We start from the raw sequence: 21,425 nt of genomic DNA on the forward strand, positions 1-21,425 counted from the left end.
AAATTGTATAAAAAATCAATTGGTACAAAAACTATTACCTTAAATTTGTAAAACAATGTCCACAAAGTTCTTTCCTTGGAAGAAAAAACATCTATATTTTATGACCTTAGCCGTAATCCAAAAACATGCAGGTATTTTAAAATTGTAAACAAAAACTATCAAAATTATTCAAATTATGTAAAAGTCTGATAGTTTTCCTACTGTTTATATAAATATCCATCCATAAACCAGGGTATAGAGCCTAAATTTATTTATACATACAATGGCTATAGAATCTACGTAGTTTCATTAATTAATGTCCATCTAAACAAATAAAATCTGCCACGTGGTTTTGGTTTTACTGAATAATTAAGCATATATGAGTATTCAATTTTCTCAGGCCAGCTTTGTGATATTGGAAAATAAAGTCGATTTGAGAACACTTATACGCAAACCCCTTACGAAGGACGGATACTCTGCTAGAGCTAAATAAAAGTGTTAGGTACTAACACTTATTCGTAAGTTTTTCGTTTTTATTTTTAGTTAAAGTTGTAAAAAAATAAGCACCAATTTAAATTTAAAACTGGACTAACTTATGTTTTCTAAATATGGGTCTACTACCTTAAAATACAAAGTTTCATAAAGATCGGCTAGAATATGTCTTGATTAAAACTAAGCTACTGTACCGACTTTTCTCAGGATCAATCCGGCAACCTTAAAAGTAGAGGGGTTAAGTCATACTTCTAAATACTAAACATAATGTTGCCCACTGGCTGATACATCACTATCAGCTGTATTGAAGTTAAAAAAAAAAACAACAGCTTCTTATTGAGAACATTGTACGTTATATATAATTTGCTGGTAACTTTATGGGAATTATGCTATTTTTCCCAAGTTCCTGGGGCAAGACCTTTAATTTAAAACCCCTCCCATTTTTCTGTGACTTACCAGAAGTCCACAATTTTCTGGTAACATTTTTGTCTTACAGAATTATATGAGGATGTAATATTATACCATATTATGTATTAAATCAAACATAACTTGTACAATCTTTTAGCTGAAGCCTTTGTAGCAATAATTAGGGTGTTCGTAAATAATTGGGAGTTATAATGTCAGTATTGGTTCTAGTATAACTTTTATTTTGAATTCACAAACTAAACAGTTCAGGAATATGGTTGTACAGGGTATTTTTCATGAATCAAGTATAGGCCTACATTTTAAATTTAAATAGACTTGGTTTAGGGGCAAAACTAGTTCGTTAGTTGGCTGACGTGATCCTTTACTGGATTGGCTGATCTACACATTGATGCCTACATGGTTTTCTGTTAAACCATTGACTAAGGAAATAAAAGTTTGTTTCCCTTGTCTGTGGTTAAACACAATGTTTAGTCCTATGAATAATAATACTAATATAGTGCAGACATCAATGCATATCAACTGATCGGGAATGAAGTAAAGGAAGCAGGGATGCGAACTTCACCTTGTTTTGTCCATAAACAGTGACTCTATTCTTGTAGTTTGGGTTGCGTTTTGCGTTTTACAAAAGGCCCTGCATGTCTAATCCTATGCCTAATACAAAATACAAAAACAAAGCACCACCAATATTGGCTGCTGTCAGCTTCTTAAAGATGATTTATGTATTAAACGCGACGTTGACATACAATCTCCATGGTCGATGTGGCGGCACAGCGATAGACGAATAGCTGGCATTGAATCTCTATGTCAATCATCGTCTACCTACACTCACCACACACACATACTCAATACACAACGTGTGGTATGTGTGGTGACGGCGTATACTTGGCTGTACACCAACTCCTTTTATAAGCTATCTTTAGTTTAATTTGGTTGATTTTTTTCAAAAAAGGGTACAAACTTACAAAATATAAAACATGTTCATTTTTCCTTTCCTAGTAGGTTCGGCTTTTCTGCCCGACCGATTTTCATAATTTTGGTCTTATATTGACGGTATGCACACAGAGATTAGCCATCAAGCATCATCATTCATTTATTTATTGTATTACTCGACAAAAAAAACATAAATTTGATATTTTTTTAATTTTTAATTCAATTTAAGATGTATTTCATCAGTTATAATTACATTATCTTATATGTTTTGACCTAAGATCCTTCAGTTAAATATCAGCTTTTATTTAAATAAAAGCTGTATTCAATTAATTGAGCTATTGATTATTAAGATCGTAAGTACCTAAAGCACGCTGCTGAATCACGAATCAATAATTATTATAATTACGAGGTGCTAGCCCGTCCTACGTACGGGAATTCAGTAGTCAGTTAAAACCGTGTACAATTCAGATCAGCTAGTTTACACATATAAAGACAAAGTTTCTTGCAGTTTAAATGTGAAAATTCATCTTTTATACAAATGTTGTGTGAACAAATATGTTTTTATTCCATCATAGGCCTATACGATATGCATTTTAAATCCGATAATTGTACAATAAAACAGCAATTATGCAATTTTTACGATGTGAAAAGCGTCGAAGTGAGATTTGCAGCCGATTCGCACAGACGCACACTGATTATAAGTAGCCTACAACAGTAGAGAGAGTAATAGTCAATCGAGAAGTGTATAGACCTAGTCAACGATATCACCTTCCATAGCATACCTGCCTCTTCCATAATTATTATCACCACAATACAACTACTATACACTATTTCCAGTAGGTCTGAATAGAAACGACCTAAAATAAAACGATAATATCCAATCAAATTCACAATTCACATAACTTAACTTTGGTGTCCTAACATCAAAACTAATCGTCACACCTATCCTTTACATCAATTTCACTGCATTAATTGCTAAATAAATAAGTGTAAACAAAGAAAAGTAAAAACAATACCAGTTTGCTTTGAAACATCTGTTTGGTTCAAATAACATTCATTTGAAAAAAAGAACTGGTCACATGTAGCAGGAATATAAAAAGTAAACACGCTAGTAAAGCTAATGACGTAATTGTCAATGTTTATTATCCATGCCGTTATCAGTTATATCGTTGATAATTACCCACCCTCATTGAATAAATGTACATCGTAATTTCCCATATTAGTTAATTTGAACTACAATATATTCACAGTTGAAATAAAAATGATATTTTCACGTTTAGGGGCGCTGATATAGGCACCCCCAAACGTAACCACAACTGAACAGGATTTCATAAAAGGATGGTTTGTCTAATTGCAGTATCCTAGGTCAATGTTGACGTTGTGTTCAATCTATGTCATCCATCTGTTAATCTTTGTATAAAACCCGGCTGAGGTTGTGGTGGTAATTTAAAATCGTGATTCCTGATTATTCTTGATCTTCTTTTTATGACATCAATATTTCCGGGCCTAATCCAAACAAAGTTAAAGCAGACAAACATTAATTGTAAACAAAAAGCTACCATGAAGAATTAAAACATGTAAACATTGTTATTTTTCTAATCTTTCCTTGAAAAGTGGAGCAGTAAAATAATTTGCATTTATCCTTTTTTATTAAGACTCGTGTACAGAGCCTCGATTTGTACTGTGGTTTAATTAATTTTGGTTAAAACTGTGGTCTAATTATCTCTACTAATCTTACTTATTTCCTATAATCAATGACAAAATAAGAGTAAATAAAATAACCTCATAGTTCCATAGTTTATATTTAACTAGCTGTTAGTTAAAACAAATTATATTGCTCTAATACAAATCGAAGATTGCTTTAAAAAATAATTTGAGCATCCTAGTATTTTACTATGTATATTTAATTAATCTGTCATCCTCTTACAGAAGAATTGAACGTATCAATGATTTTTTTTTTTTTTTTTTTTTTTTTTTTTAAGGGAGAGGAGGGAAAATGCTTTTACGCACACAGGTAGCCAGCCTGTAGTGTGAGACTCCTGAATCTATCGCAGACTACTCACTAAAAAACCCCCTCTACTCTGTTGGACACAGACCTGGAATTGTTTGTCACATTACTTCAAGTCAGGCCAACATGTTACCTAAGCCCTCAGGGCTCTCACCGTTTATGGCATTTGGATACTTTATGACCTACACCGCATCCCGGTCAAGGTCGAGCTTCTTGGCGCGGAGAATGCCCTGGATGTAAAACGTATCAATGATTAGCATTACACATAGTATAAATAAGTCAACCCTAAGTATGTCTTTACATTTTTATCCAAATGCTGAATTTGTGACACAAAAGCTGAATGTTTACAGCTGTTATGTTAAGCTAATTATTTTATGCCAAAAGCTAGTTTAGAATCTTAGCGTCGGCTGCTAGACTTTTTAAAAATTAAAACTTAATTTCTAAAAAACTGGGACCCTAAACTAAATTTATGGCTTCGACATTCCCTAGTTCTCAAAATTATCTTTCTTTCAACACAAAAATCATGAAAATCCGTCGAGTGGTTGATTCAGAATCGTGAAATAAAAAAACACTGTTTCCTTTTAATATTATAGATTCTAGGACGTATCTTCAATCAATGATACATAACTCCGTTTTCATTTTAGGTGTTTAATATGCCTTTGTCTTAAAATAGTCCTAGAAATTAAGGCTTTCTTTTGATATATTGATCGATTGATTTAGTTAAGTTCAAAAACTATATTACTCCATCATAAAACATAAATTAGTACTTATGTTTGCTGCCTCAAGAAACAATGCTGCTACGCGTGTTTTTTATCGATAAATTAAAACAAAAAAATTATATTTATAGGTTTTTGGAATTTTCTTCGTAACCATCAGACAACGCTTCAATCATACTAATATTATGATTGTGAAAGTTTGTTTGTTTGTTTGTATGTATGTTTGTTTGTTTGTTTGTTCGTTTTAAGTTCAATCACGCATTAACTACTGGTCAGATTGGGTTGAAATTTGGTATGACGATAGCTCACATTGACATTCCCAATTAACATAGACATATTCTTATCTCAAAAATCCTTTCGGGGGCTCTGCCCCAGTGGCTCTGGAGTTTCCCATGTTAACCTTATGAGTATTCATGAGATTGTCAGCTGTTTCAAACTCAACTAAATTCAGTTCTATGATGTTCTATAGCATTAAAAAGTTACAAGGTTTACCAACAGGGTGCAGCACTATTATTTTTTGCAATAGTTATGACAACAGCTAATTTGAAGCTGTGATACACAATGAGAACCACCAAAGTAGGATTGTTTACAGTTATATGTTTATGTTTTTAATTTTTAAATAATTTCGTGATATTATTTCAATGTTTGATTATTTAATGTTTTCTATTGTTTAGTTACAGTGGTAGAATATTATGGCTATGGTAGATGTGTTATGTAGCATACCGTAAAATTTAAAGAACCAAATTTTCTCAAAATGTGTCCTCTCCCTTTGCAAACGCAAAGCACGAGTATAACTTCAATAAGCATTTTATACTTTTACGCCAACCCCATACGAAGGACGGGCACTCTGCTAGTATACAATATTTATCTTTTTATGTGAGCTCTACAAAATAGTTTGAAAATTGAAAAACAGGGGAGAAATTTTAGTTTTTTTTAGGTTCAAAAATGGGAAAACCAATCTTTACTCCATAAAATCCCATCGAGACCCCAATGTTCCCATAGTCCCATCATCTTAATTCGTTAACTCGTTTGAATTGTTTAACATAGGATTACACGTTTGTACAGAATTCCATAACAATCTATTAATCGAATGATTTTTACCAGACTTATCGTGCTAACTAACGAACACAAAACACAAACGCTAATAAATAAAAATAAGTACCAGTTCGTTCTCTTATTTTTATTTTTATTTTACAAATTCAAGAGATGTTTCTATATGTCTATGAATGTGAATGGATGGTGTTTTTAACCTCTAGGGACATCAAAACGGAAAAGTAAATTGGCCCCGGGTCGAGGTCACACCATGATACATACAGTAATAGCATATTCGCTAAATGGAAAATTAGAATAAAATAGGAAATACCCTGCTTGACTACTTCCTTCAACATTTCCTACGTCATGGACCTGTTTACCTCCCTTCTCATAGCATTTTAGGATTGTAGATACCTTAATATAATCCCCAGTCCCACACTCCAGACTGCTCGCCTTTACTACTTCCTTCACCACTTCCTACATAGCGGACCTGTTTTCCTCCCTTCCCATAGCATTTTAGGATTGTAGGTACGGTATCCTAATGTAATCCTCATTAACAATTCCCACACTCCGGACAGCTCGCCTTTACTACTTCCTTTACCACTTCCTACGTCGCGGACCTGTTTCACTCCCTTCTCATAGCATTTTAGGATTGTAGATACCTTAATCTAATCCTCATTAACAGTTCCCACACTCCGGACAGCTCGCCTTTACTACTTCCTTCACCACTTCCTACTTCGCGGACCTTTTTTCCTCCCTTCCCATTGCATTTTAAGATTGCAGATACCTTAATCTATTCGTCATGTACAGTTTCCACACTCCACACTGCTAGTCTTTACTTAGTAAAAAAAAAGTCCTGCTACAATGTATCGAGTAATCTTCAGTATAATCTTTGCTCAATAGTAACAACTGATGTTTTTCCTTTTTTACTGTATTTTGTAATTTGCTAGTATACTGTGGATGGACTACTTACAAGTCTTTTGTTTACTTTTTCCTTGTTATTTAATTCAGCCAAGATGGTTACTTAGCAACCCATAAGACAACTGTTAAAAAAATGTGACTTTCAGTTTCATTTTTCTACGTAATTAGATTTTTCGTTTCTAGGCCAGGAATAAACTATTTTTACAACATTTGAAGAAAATCGTCGGAGCGGTTTTCGATATCTTTGTGCAAGCAAGCAAACATACATACAAGCTAACATTGCTTATATTAGAGTATAGAACTAGTATGGAGTAACAAGTGCTTAGGTTTGCTGCTACAGGGAAGGTAAGGTGTTGTGATGTTTATAGTATACTACTAGACGACCTATACTGCTCTGCAGGGTTGAAATAAATGACATATCCAAAAAATAATCAAATAGGTGATTTTTGATTAAGAGTAATACAGTATCTTGAACTTAACTGATTCAAACGATCAATAGCTCAAATCAAAGCCTATAATTTACTTATTATTTTAAGTGTATAAAACATAAGAAAAAGAAAAACAATACTGGAGCTATTGATTTTTAATCATAGAAAAACCTTATAAAAATAATTTTTATGTTGGTTGTTCACCTTGTGTTTGCTTAAAACTCGTCCAATTTAAATAAATAATAGCTTAAATGAAAGCCGGTATTTCACGGAAGGTTCTTAGACTAAAATACAGGGATTTTTTACAGGGACATTTTAAGATTATATAAACAAATAACCAAGCAACTTAGAAACATGGGAATTGTTTGATTGAATAGCAAATTTAAAACAGTTTTATACAGAAACTGCAAAACAATAATTATATAAATGTCAGTACAGTAATTGTAAAAAGTGGTTATGAAAAATTTGTAAAAATCACTCAAACAGTGAATGTAAGTTTTTTTTATTTATGACTTGTGTTGTGGCCTAGTCAGCATGGATAGCATGGCATAGTTAGTATAACAAAACCAACAATAGACCTTTTATTTCTACTCCAGCTGTGTATGACATTTGGTGAATCAAACCTTGAACCGAGTGCAATAAAAAGCAACGTCTTTGGTTTCATGAAAGCAAATCTGTAATAACTGTTCAAAGAAGGCTTCGTTTAGAGTATAACCGTAATTCTCTGTGTAGAAATTCTATAAAATGGTGGTATAGACGATTCGAACGACTGTAAAGTGTCCAAAATATAGTCTTAAGGGTCATACCCTCAGAAGAACATAACTTACAATAACAGTTTAGGTGATTTTTAAAGTCTTTTTGTAATTACTTTTCATAATTGCTGACATTTTTATAATTTTTTTGCAGTTACTGTATAAAACTGTTTTAAATTTGCTATTTAATGAAACAATTCCCATGTTTCTAGGTTGCTTGGTTATTTATTTATTTTATCTTCAAATGTGTACAATAATTTATGACCATTCTGTATATTGGATTATATCTGGTGAAATAGATCTAATTTAAGTAAGAATTCAAAAAAAAATCAAATTTATATTTTTCTGCCGAGTAATACGGGAGATAAGTATATGCCAATGCTTGATGTAAAATCTGTGCGTGCATACCTTCAATTTGAGACCTCAATCATGAAAATCGGTCGGGTAGTAGAGCCAAACGGACTCGGAATAGAAAACCCATATTTAACTCCCATAAGAAATGAAAAGTTTGGGTGTTTTCTTTGCAAGACAGTAAAAAGGTGTTCCATTTTTAAGCCATCCTAATGATAGATAATAGATAAAAAAAATAAACTTTTAGGGTTATGTAATGTTTTATTATTGTTTTAAATAATCTAAAATCGCTTAAAAATAACTTTCAAAGCAAACTGAGACTGTTGCATTGTTGTGGTAGTCCAGGAGCTGAGGGGGTTTGAGCATGCATGAAAGTAGTACGCAATGTTATTGCTGATTATTGTAATATGGACTGTGGTGATCAAAATTACGTATTTCGCCTATTTCAAAAGTGGTTGATATGGTGGGGGGAGGGGGCAAACATGGCGGGTTGCGCTATGCGTTTAAACGCTGATATTTCGAAAACGGTAAAAGATAGAACATCGGTTAAAACGTCGTTGTAATCCTAAAAGTATGGAATACTATAGTGATTATCAGGTCCGAGGTCGTATCTCTAATAATAAACAAGTTATTGTATAAAATATGTAAAAATGGACTATTCGTGTAGTTTTTTTTCCGAAAGTAGAATTAATTTGTGAGTGTCGCAAAGAAGTAATATCAAATATCTTTGCTGATAGTTATAATATGGACTGTAGTGATAAAAAATACAAATGCTGCCTACTTTTCAGGTGGTCGAGAACTTGTGCAACGTTTCAATTTCATATCTTTTACCACTTCTTATAAAACAGTTAATAAGTGAAAGAAATGGCGGCTTTGTGAGTAACTAAGGACTTCCAGACAATTTAAATATGATATTTATTTGGATATGTTTCTTACCCAGGAATAATGCCGTAAAATATCCGACACGAATTCTATCATTATAAGAGTATGTTCAATTTTGATGACAGGACTACGGTACCTATCCTTATTACATCTGTATTAAACGACTCGGTCTTAAGAAATTCAAAATCTTTATTTTGAACTACATTCAAATATGTAACACTGAGATTTAAGTCATCCTGATACTACGAATCTGATTCTTAGTGCAGTATTCAATGAAGGATGTATTTCACAAAAGAGAAAATACAAGTACATAGGTATATTAGATACTACATAAAACGCCTTCTTTAGGCATTCTTTGACAACGTCGCCCGTAATATTGTTTATTGGTTGTTGAGAGAAACGATTAATATGAGCTTTTTAATATGGGTAATCCATTCATTCTAAAGCAATAAAAAGCGGCTTCCTCAGCCGGCGAATAGAGTTTTAAAACATCCTTAAACGGAAGAAATATTACTTTGCTTATTAATATTTTGAAGTGTTGTGCTTTTGACACGAAAAGTTCACAGATTAAACTAACTTAAATTTGACGATTAGTTTAAAGAACGTGTGTATAAATATACTTTATCCATTATTATTTACTACTAGCTGGCCCGACAGACGTCGTCCTGCCCTAATGTGGTTTTATGTCAATGCTCGTTCATTTTCAAGATGAGCTCGTTCGCATGGCTCAATCACGTCCTGGTTGAACTTCGTTTGCTACGCTTACTCACCTTTAGGTTGGAGCTCGTTCGCTGCACTCACTTGCCTTCAGTTAGCTCGTTCGCTACGCTAACTCGCCTCCAGGTTGAAGTTCGTTCGTTACGCTCACTCACCTTTTGTTTGCAAATTAGCTGTTGTCATAAATAAAAAAAAAATAATAGTGCTGCGCCCTGTTGGTAAAACTATTATAGCTATTTACCTTACAAGTGTAGTAAGAGCGTTTTTACATCACGCAGGTGAAGGTTGTGCATCGAGCGGAAGCGAGTTGCATAATTTACCTAAGTGATGTAAACACGCTCTTGCGTAACGTGTAACGTACAAGATTTTACCTGACCCGACAATATACAGGAGACTACGAACAATATTAATCATTATCCATTTCACTCATCTTCACTCATCGTGAAAAGTAATAGTACTTTAAACAAATTTTAGCCCGTACATTAGTGTTATTTTCTTGCTTTATGACCATAGACTTGCCATCTTTAAAAAAGTCTGTCAATACGACTCTGTATTGAATTCTGTATAGTTTGCTTGTGTTGCAAAAATAACAAACTCTCATTCAGTTCTTTTGTACTGTATTGTTAGTTTGCTAAAGGAAAATCTAACATTGTTGCTGTGGTTATTATACGTATTGTTTCTGTTTGCTAGACTTCTAGGAGAAATGAACCCCCTTGTTGTTCCTGATGGATAATTAGCCTGCGTTGCAAGAAACTCCAACTCGTTTATGGTGATTCTGAGTTATTTTATAATTGTGTTGTGTTGCAGGAAAACTAACTCTTTTGTAGTGGTTCTGATGTATTGCTTGCATGTTGCAGGAAGAATGTACCCCCAAGTAGTGGTTTTGAGCTGCGTGGTGGCTGCTGTCGTACTTATCTCCAATTCACAACCCGCTCTGGCCGATGACGTCATTATCCAGAAAAGGGTAACGAACTTTTAACGTAGTGGTTTCCTCAATAATTATGAATTTATGTACTACATCGTGGGTTATTGCCGTTGTCTCGTTTATTTTTCGATAGCTTATCATCAGCTTACAAAGCATGTTCATCAACTTGCTAATATTTAAACTGTATTTAATGTACATTGCCTAGCCCTACCTCAAGAAAGTTTCACAATATACAGACAGAACATGTAGCCTACAACAAAGTAATACAGCGTTATTAATAATAAATTGTGAAGTTTACCTGTCAAGAATAAAAATAAATTGTGCATTCAATCACATCGCTTCATAACCTTACTAAATCTTTCTTTTTTCACAATTATTGTGACATTATATAACTTTTACTGTATTTCTGAATTTAAAGGACGACTCGCTGAGTCGGACTCGGTCAAATGAAGGGGCTAACTATTTAATGCATGTTCAAAAACTTTAGAAATGGCGTATTTTCTATTTTGTTTGAAGTTATAATCACAACCACGTGCAACAACAGTTTCCACTCGGGAGATAGGCTAGAGCTTTATTCGCTACAAATGTATACATTATAAACTATTGATGGGTTAAAATACGTAGTGTACTTATTTAAAAGGCATGTTAAATTTCTAATAAAATAATTAACAGCAGAAGGATAAAAGCGATTATAATAAGAATGCATGTCAGTTTATGATATGACACTCTTCTACGTTTAATTTGAAACACAGAAAGAAAATACACAAGATCCATTTTTTGTACTGCAGTGGTAGGGCAGTATTAATTTTAAATCGTTATACGTTCACCCATTTTTATTTGTTTGTCTAATTACAACTATGGCAAAGGATATTAATGATTCCGGCGCAACCGTGAAACACGAATGGTTGCTTTTATTTACGAGTATGTCTAAGGACTACTTACTGTAAGCACTGTAAGGTTGATGTAGCAGTAATTCTCCGTTAAACTCAGGTGTCATTATCTTGCGAGGATTAAATTTTATTATCAGTCCAGTTCCCAACCTTAGACAACCAATATAAGTATAGCTCTTAATCTTAAATTTTGAAACGATGTGCACGGTTAAATTATTTGTTGATTTTGTCTTACATAACCACTCGTCTACGAGATTTGGCTATCTTCTTATCTAAAGAAAACTCGAACTTAAAAAGAAAAGGAAAGAATGGTGAAAGCAGAGGGTTGGTACGTCGTAAAGGGTCGTGAACTACTTTTGTATAAACAATCAGACTCGTAAATCGGGGTATTAGTGCGGCCAGCGGGTCAGCGGTCAGCGAACCACTATCAGTTGTCTGTGTGGTGAAATGTAAACATTTTTAAAACGTTGTGGTTTTCATTCTGCAGTCCTTAAGTTTTTCAATAAATATATACTGTTGATCAGATTATCCTGAATTACATAAGAAATTTAAACGCATACGCCTTAGGTTTATTGAAACTTGTTACCGATACGGCGAGACTGCTCAATATAGAAATAAAGTTTAAAATCGTCTGTAGGTAGGTTTAATTCGTTTGAACAATATCTTGTGTTCAAAGTTCAATGTTTTACCTTAATTGCGTGTAGGCATTTATATGGTATCAGCAATTTGACATGAACTCGGGCCGCAAAGTGGCTATTTTCGATCCGAGCTCGAGTTTCACATGAAAATGAGCAAGGGTTGGAAAGACACTTTTTGCTCGTGAGTTGAACTATATTTTTGAGCGGAGCGAGCGAAGCTCTTATACGTCGACTCTTATGCATTTCGTAATACGCAAACTCCTCCTAGACGGCTGAATCAATCGTTTTCAAATTTTGCATGGTGATAAAGACCATATCGGTGAGTGCCAACATCTATATGGCGTTAAAAAAGTCTCTCAGGAATCCGCCCCCCTGGGTCTCAAAGTTTCAATGTAATCCTTATGGAATCAATATTTGACACATAAAAACGACATATGATCAGCTGTTGACTTTTGAATGCAGTAGATAAAGAAATAGCTGAAAGCATTATTCCACATATATTAGAACAGAAACGGTATGGATCATAAATTTAATCAAATGACGACACTAGCTTGAGGTTCGTGACGTATGAAGTGGTGAAGAAAGAAGTAAAGGCGAGCAGTCTAGAGTGTGGAAACTGTTTATGACGATTAGATTAAGGTATCTGCATTCCTAAAATTCTATGGGAAGGGAGGAAAACAGGTCCACGACGTAGGAAGTGGTGAAGAAAGTAGTAAAGGCGAGCAGTCTGGAGTGTGTAAACTGTTTATGGCGATTAGATTAAGTTATCTGCATTCCTAAAAGTCTATGGGAAGGGAGGAAAACAGGTCCGCGACGTAGGAAGTGGTGAAGGAAGTAGTAAAGGTGAGCAGTCTGGAGTGTGGTACTGTAACTGTTTATGACGATTAGATTAAGGTATCTGCATTCCTAAAATTCTATGGGAAGGGAGGAAAACAGGTCCGCGACGTAGGAATTGGTGAAGGAAGTAGTAAAGGTGAGCAGTCTGGAGTGTGGTACTGTAACTGTTTATGACGATTAGATTAAGGTATCTGCATTCCTAAAATTCTATGGGAAGGGAGGAAAACAGGTCCGCGACGTAGGAATTGGTGAAGGAAGTAGTAAAGGCGAGCAGTCTGGAGTGTGGAAACTGTTTATGACGATTAGATCAAGGTATCTGCATTCCTAAAATTCTATGGGAAGGGAGGAAAACAGGTCCGCGACGTAGAAAGTGGCAAAGGAAGTAGTAAAGGCAAGCAGTCCGGACTGTGGGAACTGTTTGTGACAATTAGATTAAGGTATCCGCAATCCTAAAATGCTTGGGAAGAAAGGAAAACAGGTCCGCGACGTAGGAAGTGGTGAAAAAAGTAGTCAAGGCAAGCTGTCCGGAGTGTGGGAACTGTTTATGACGATTAGATTAAGGTATCTGCAATCCTTAAATGCTACGGAAAGGGAGGGAAACAGGTCCGCGATGTAGGAAGTGGCGAAGGAAGTAGTAAGGTGAGCAATGTGGAGTATGGTAACTGGAAACCGTTTGTAGCAGTTTTATTGTATCTGCAATGCTGAAATACTATGAGAAGGAATAGAAGCATGCCCACGACATAGGAAATGGTGAAAGAAGTAGTAAAGTCTAGCAGTACGGAGTGTGGGAATGTTTGTGGCAATTAGAGTAACGTATCTAAAATACTAAAATGCTATGGAAAGTGATGAATACAGGTCCACGACGTAGGAAGTGGCTTAGGAAGTAGTAAAATATGAGCATCAGCATAGTGTGAGATCCGTCTGTGGCAGTTAGATTAATGTATCTTCAATACTAAAATGCTACGAGAAAGGAAGGAAACAGGTCTACGACGTAGTAAATGGTGAAGAAGGTAGTAAGGCTAGCAGTGCCGGGTGTGGGAACTGTCTTTGGCAAATACATTAATGTATCTGCAATCCTAAAATGCTATGGGAAGAGAGGGAAACAGGTCCACGACGTAGGGTGTGGTGAAGGAAGTAGTAAAGGTGAGCAGTGTTGAGTTTGGGAATGGATTAATGTACCTGCGATGCTAAAATGCTACGGGAAGAGACTGTAGACTGTATGTTAAAATGATTACGAAGCAGGAATCGATACATATTGAATTTTCGATACATGCAATTGTTTACAAATCGAAATTTACAACTGAGTTGACAACAGCTGATTTTTACTCCATAGAGGCTAAAAACCATTTTTACTCCCTAAATATTAAAAATGCTACTTTAGACCCGCAACGCATGCATTCAAAACTACTGTTTTTACTTTAGTATGACAAAAACAATATAATATGAACCCTTGATGACTCCGCTCAATTTTGTGGATGCCTCTGCAAACGCCACCTAGTTATTTTTACTGCAACATCATTTAACAAACTTAGTTAGAACACAAAAATACTCATTTAAAGATAACCTCTAAAAACTACTTCCAACTTGTTTCCTATTTTGATAATGCAAACAAGCAGCTGTTTAATAACTCAATATTTACGTACATTTCGATTGTGTTAGTGTACATTATACTATGTCGAACTATTGACAAGACAAGACAACTATTGACAAGACAAGCTACAGCAAATTAAATCAATCGATACATAATTTAAATACATATGCGATTGCTTACAATCAAAGTTTACAGCATCTGACTTATGCTCCCTTGGGGTTATAAAGGTTTAAAAGCTACTTTAGACTCGCAATGCATGTATTATATATACCCCCGCAGCAGCAAACATGCAGACTAAGCGAATTTCCATTTGCCTGACTTGATTTTCAGTCTAGTCTATTTAAATTACATAAGGTTAACTAGTACTTTTGCTGCTACAGGGATGCTAACAAAGTGTATTTTTAGTAAAATATTAATAGCCTAGTAAAAAATAACAAAATTTGCCAAGTTTTATCAAAATATATCCACAAACAAGGAAACTACAACAATAAAAAATATTCTCCTTAAGAATAACATAAGAATTTTAAAATTACGATTTTTTTAATTTTCTCCGTAACTAATAATTATACAAAAATGTTCAAATACTAAACTATTTGTTTTATAAGCTCTTTAAAATGGTCTAGAGAGAAATTGGGAATTTTTTGTTTGAGTGTAAAAAATGAGAAAACCCAATTTTTACCCCATAAAACACCTAATCATGACCATGACAGTGACCCCATGACACCCCGTTCCACATGCTGGTTCGGGAACTCATTCAAGTTTATCCCGACTTACACCTTCAAGCCAAATTTAATCGAAATCGGTAAAAAATTACTTAAGCTATTGCGTTTGGCATAGGTCTTTCATGAGACCTACGTTCAAGTTACTTCCCTATAGGGAAATTCGCTAAAATGGCTGTTTTTGCTGCAGTATGACGAAAAACATGTTGACTTCCTGGAGAGTAAAAATCAGCTGGATTCGATGACGTCAGCAGTACGTTGTGCTCATTTGAAAATAATCAGTTGTTTCAAAAGTAAACGGTCATTTGATAATGAGTTATTTACGTACTCAATCAAACTACCACTATCAATAAAAGTAGCCTATTTACAATTCAGTCTCCGATTCCGTCTCTTATTTACATTTGACTGTGGTTAAAAATTCAACTAAAGGTAATCAGATGTTAAATTACAATTCAAGGACTACGATTCAAGGGTATATGATGTCCTGGATAACACCTGGACCGTTGAAGGCTTGGGCTTGGTAGGAAATTGCCTATTCAATTACCACTGATTCCCGAACAAGATCATAATCATAAGTAAGACGGGGAAAAGGGATATTAAAGAGAAAACACATTTTGTATTAGGTATTATGTCGATTGTATTTTTATAGTTTATAGTGTAATAGGCATATGCAGATTAATATCTATTTCAAGGTATTTTATGAATACTATTTGCTTATAGAGCTAATAATAAGAATAATAGTACTTATCACAGATTGCTTGTAATATTTGAGGTATAGTGCAGTTTTCTTGCACGAGTCTAAACATTATACGAAAAGGTGATTGGCACATTATGATTATGAACTACTGTAATTTGACTAAAAATTAAAAATAATCCGAACTCTTTTAATTGTTGTATTTGAAAGTGTGTCATTGTACCATCAATACTTAACACTTTTGAAGGACATGCAAACCCCACCAGAAGTTCTAAAGAGATGGTTACAAAACTTTGCAACGAGTTTCAATGTAGTTTGTTGCGTACTAGTGACCACACTTCAGTGTGCAATAAAGTCTTTTTGAGAGTTCAGAACATAAAACCTTGCGTTTATCAACAAGAAACAAACTTATAATTAACTACTGGCCACAGTACCTTCTAGTTTCTGTAGGTACTGTTAAGTTTCATGTCGGAAAGTTTCTTAAATGTAAGTATTTAACTTTCATCGATAAGTGCATTCATTGAAACACTCTTATATAGGTATATGTAGGTTATAGATTATTATTATAGATTATAGGTTATTATAGGTTATAGAAATTATAGATAGAAATACAGTATATTTATTTTAAACATATCATTAAAAAATATGTTGTAAAAATCTGCGAATAATATGGATTATATTGATTGTAGTTCTTGAATCTTGGACGGATTTGGGAATGATGATGAACCTTTGTTGTAAATCAAAATTGTGAACCAAGTTTGCAATTGATACCTCATGCAACCAAGTCCTTTTCAGGGCTACAACTTAAATAAAATCCGCACATTAGTGTTAAGTATCATATTTTTAATATTGAAGTTGTGTCGAGTAAATATTTCCCCTTCAGACCATTAACATATTACAGCCTATTTCCGAAGTATATATAATGTTCGGGTAGACTAATATTGGTGTGAAAGCTGTGGTTGGCTGAAATTAGGGGACAGAACCTTTAGAATCTTGTAAGCTGAGATTGTTCAATTAGTTTGATATTGGTTTTGTTGTTGTACATATTGACACTATCCAAAAATTTAGTTCTTCAGTATAGTATTCAAATAAAGTAAAAGGAAACAAGTAAATGCAAATTTATCTCATGAAAATTACCTAATTAAAATGTTCTTACATTTCAAATTAACAATAACACAAATGTAAGTATGCTATAAGCTACATAAATTGGTTTAAAATGTATTGATATTCTTGCGTTTTATGAATGTCGTTGTGTGACTTATTAAAATACCCTTGCCGCAATAAACCTGCCGACTAAGCGAATTTCCATTTGTCTGAATTGATTTTCAATTAAATCTTACTAATATTATAAATGTGAAAGTTTGTGTGTTTGTTTGTTTATTTGTTTGTTTGTTTATTTGTTTGTTTGTTTGTTTGAAGGTCAATCACGCTTTAACTACTGGACATATTGGGCTGAAATTTGGCATAATGATAGCTCATATTCCCGATTAACATATAGGCATATTCTTATCTCAAAAATCCTTTCGGGCTCCGCCCCAGTGGCTCTGTAGTTTCCCATGTTAACCTTACGAGTATTCATATTTCAAGGGAATTAAAGAATTTAGTCAGCTGTTTCAACTAAAAAAGTTGGTTCTATAATATGCAAAAGTATTAAAAAGTTATAAGATTTACCAACAGGGTGCAGCACTATTATTTTTTTGCATTTATGAAAACACCTAATTTGAACTAAGCAGCAACAAAAAACTGTGATAGGCAATGAGAACTGTCAAAGTAGGATTGTTTACAGTTATGTTTATGTTTTTAATTGCATGAAAAAGTTTTGATATTTTTGGAATTATTAATAGTTTATTTTTCTATATTGTGTAGGTCAAGTGGTAGAACATTATGGCTATAATAAATACCGTAAATTTAAAGAAGCAAATTTTATCAAACTGTGTCATCCCCCATTGCAAACGCTAAGTTGGAGTATAACTGCAATAAGCATTTTACACTTATAAGCCAACCCCGTACGAAGGACGGGTACTCTGCTAGGCTATATATAAAGCCAAAAGTATCCATGAACTTTTGAGAAAACTACAAGTCACACCCCCATAAACCATATACTTAAAATGTTCGTCATGACGAGAAACCTTGCGCAAAACTATCCATTATTTCTTAAATTGCCCTTTAAGGTCGTAGGCTAATTCCTTTCTAAAGGGAACTTTCCATATACCTAATGTTAAAAATACCTCAGCTGTACTTGTTTGTTTGTTATTCTTTCAATTTATTGCCTTATTAAAATCAGGTGTGATTATTTGTTTCTTTTACTGTATTTTGTTTATTTCAGGCTAACTTAAGCAATCAATATATATACAGGGTGAATAAAAAGTCAAGACCCCCCCCCCTCTAATATTTTTCCAAGTAAATATACAGAGATAAAGGGGGGATTTGGGGGGCAACTCAAATATTTTAAATGTAAACCCCCTTCAAGTGACACCTCATTTTGAAGAGTTTACAAAAACTTAGAGAGTGGTGAAAACTAGAGGTCGCTATCTCTTCTCTATCCAAAATGGTAGCCCGTCAAATGTTGTGGAAAATCAATGGTAAAATTGTTAATATTGGCTGCCATTTTGGATAGAGAAGAGATAGCGAGCTCTGGTTTTCACCATTCTTTAAGTTTTTGTAAACACTTCAAAATGAGGTATTACTTGATAGGGGTTTCTATTGAAACATTTTTAGTTGTCCCCCGAATCCCCCCTTTTAGGGGGACACTCAACAATTTTAAATGTAAGCCCCCATTTAGTGACACTTTGTTTTGAAGTGTTTACAAAAACTTAAAGAATGGTGAAAACCAGAGCTCGCTATCTCTTCTCTATCCAAAATGGCAGCCAATATTAACAATTTTTCCATTGATTTCTTACAACATTTGACGGGCTACCATTCTGGATAGAGAAGAGATAGCGACCTCTAGTTTTCACCATTCTTTAAGTTTTTGTAAATTCTTTAACATGAGGTGTCATTTGAAGGGGGTTTACATTTAAAATATTTGAGTTGCCCCCCAAACCACCCCTTTTGGGGGGACACTCAAAAATTTCAAAATGGTAAAATGAAACTTCCTGCTAAGATTGCTTGACCACCAAAAGGATATCTCTGTATATTTACTTGGAAAAATATTAGAGGGGGGGGTCTTGACTTTTTATTCACCCTGTGTATTAATACGCATGCAGTTTTCTTTTCACTGTCATAACTCAATAACGGCTTGATGGATTTTAAAGTTTGAGGTGTCAGATTAAAGGTATTTTCACGTAGATGTGCAAATACGTCTCAGAATATTTAGAAAGGGCACCACTTAAGTACACTTAAGGGCTAAAGTTTGGAATGTGGTGCTATCTGTTGACATTTGATCAAACTCATTTCCCTTTGTTTACAAATGACATATGGACGTACTTTGAAATAGTTTTTAAGGCTAACCACAGACTGCAGGACTTAAAACTTCCAGAGCAAAGCTGGAATTTATATTTTGTTTCAATCTGTTAACTAAGTCTGGTTCATAATGAAGAGTTTCCTATCAATACTAGACAACAAAGTGTTTAAGAATAAATATTTGATAAATATAATTCTTTTTGTCTATGGTTAAATCGATTTACCTTACATCGTATTTTACTGATTATCATGTAGTTACATTTCGATGCGATGAAGTGAATGTTTAAAAGTGATTATTCACAGGGCAGTTACCCGTTACATTACCATATGATCATGCAATTTACAATGTGTATCAAAATTCCAATTCCTTTATAGTGTTTTCTGTTTTTGGTTAAATTTCTTATTTAATTTCAATTTAAAATCAAATGCCGCCAGTACGACGAAGAACTGTGAGTGGCTGGAGGGAACGCGAACATGACCGCTTGCATCAACCTGTCAATTGAACATTTGATGGGTACACATAGTGGTAGTACCACCGTTGTGATAGTCCAATCTCGGACAAATGAACGTTAAATGTTTACATTGTAGTGGCTTACATATGTTTAAGCAAGAAAAGACTGGCCGAGACAGTTAAGTTTGTTCTCTTTGTTGCCATAAATAAAAGGTTCGATTACCTCATTTGTGCAATTCACCACAATAAACTTCGGGTTCTTATTGGAAACTCCCAATCTGAAAATAGGACTGTTATCCAGAAATTATTTGGAGAGAGTTCGTCAATTCAGTTCTGCCTTTACCATCGTCAGCTCCAAAGCTCATTCAGATGAGAAATTTCCACAGGGGATCTACAATTAATTGTAAGATCCGTGACACGTTTTACCACCGAGTGGGTCCTCTAATTCCTCAAGAAGGTGATGATCCTGAATACGCACAGATATATAAGTAAGTACGACAATGTCACTAGAACCCAAAGGAGAACTAAGAACAATAAAAAAAAATGCAATGGAAAAATATGCGGGAAATAGGGTCACAATGCCAACCCATTTGCAAATCTTTGAAGACTGTGGCAGACATTATGTAGGGACGAGAGCTCCGAGGAGTCAAGTGAGATTCTTATGTGCATAATAAGAGACAGAAGAAGTGTCTTCCCTCGCTACAATGGTACTACCTGTGTAGATTTCGCAGTAATTTTTAAAGCGGAAAACAAAGCATCACCTGGCCAAATAAATCGTATAGTTTTTTCCAACACTAATTATGTTAAACGCGTATCCATTTTAGATCTGTCGTTAGATCCACTTGCTTACCCTCTTATGTTCCCAACCGGAGACTTGGGTTGGGGCCCCTAATTTAAATACGCCTAAAACAGAACATATCAAAGAAATAATTTAACAATGCTAGAATAAGAGTAGTGATGGTTGGCGTCAAGAGAGGAATTGAGCTACATTAGGTCAAAAGCTCACTATACAGTGTGTGGTTGACATCTACGTGCTCAGAGAGTGCACCCGCCTACTATACATAAGAGATAACTATGAGAGTTAATGTAAATTTAAATATTGTAGATTGCTTTTATATTTTTTTACATCATAATATTTTTATATTTATATAATCAGTCATATAAATTATTTTAGAGTGACTCTTTGATTAAGGTCTTTCTGTTTATGTTTTTTGTTTATTTTTTTATACAAGTTTCAGTTTTGCTCGATTTCGAGCAACAGGTTATCTAGTTTTTATTAATACTTATGATGTCAAACGGGGTGAAGCCCGTGGGTAACAGCTAGTCTGTTTAAATAACAATGTTTAACGAGTACCTAGGTTTGCTGCTACAAGGAAACTAATAAAGTGTGTTTTTTTGTAAAATATTGATAGCTTAGTATAAAATAAATAAATTTGCCAAGTTTGATCAAAATATATCCATAAACAAGCCAACTACAACATTTTATAATTTTCTCCATAAGAATAACATGGGAGTTTTAAATGAACAATTTTTTTAATTTTCTCCTTTACCAATAACCGTACAAAAACACTTTGATATACTAAATTATTTGTTTTTTAAGCTCTTTAAGAAGGTCTAGAGAGAAATTTGGGAAATTTGGTGTTT

The 21,425-nt window shown here is 34.1% G+C and overlaps 1 protein-coding gene across 1 annotated transcript in view; it reads left to right on the forward strand.

Moving 5' to 3' along the window:
- Positions 1-21,425, forward strand: part of LOC128983696 (cardioactive peptide) — an 86,042-nt gene that overhangs the window by 44,870 nt on the left and 19,747 nt on the right. The window contains exon 2 of the mRNA XM_054403097.1: positions 10,492-10,598. Coding sequence (XP_054259072.1) covers positions 10,497-10,598 — 102 coding nt within the window. The 5' untranslated portion in view covers positions 10,492-10,496. The remainder of the gene's footprint in view (positions 1-10,491; positions 10,599-21,425) is intronic.

Source organism: Macrosteles quadrilineatus, unplaced genomic scaffold (genome assembly GCF_028750875.1).
Source record: "Macrosteles quadrilineatus isolate MER2022 unplaced genomic scaffold, UCM_ALF_1.0 Scaffold_1__1_contigs__length_201487025, whole genome shotgun sequence".
Classification (NCBI taxonomy): Eukaryota; Metazoa; Arthropoda; class Insecta; order Hemiptera; family Cicadellidae; genus Macrosteles; species Macrosteles quadrilineatus.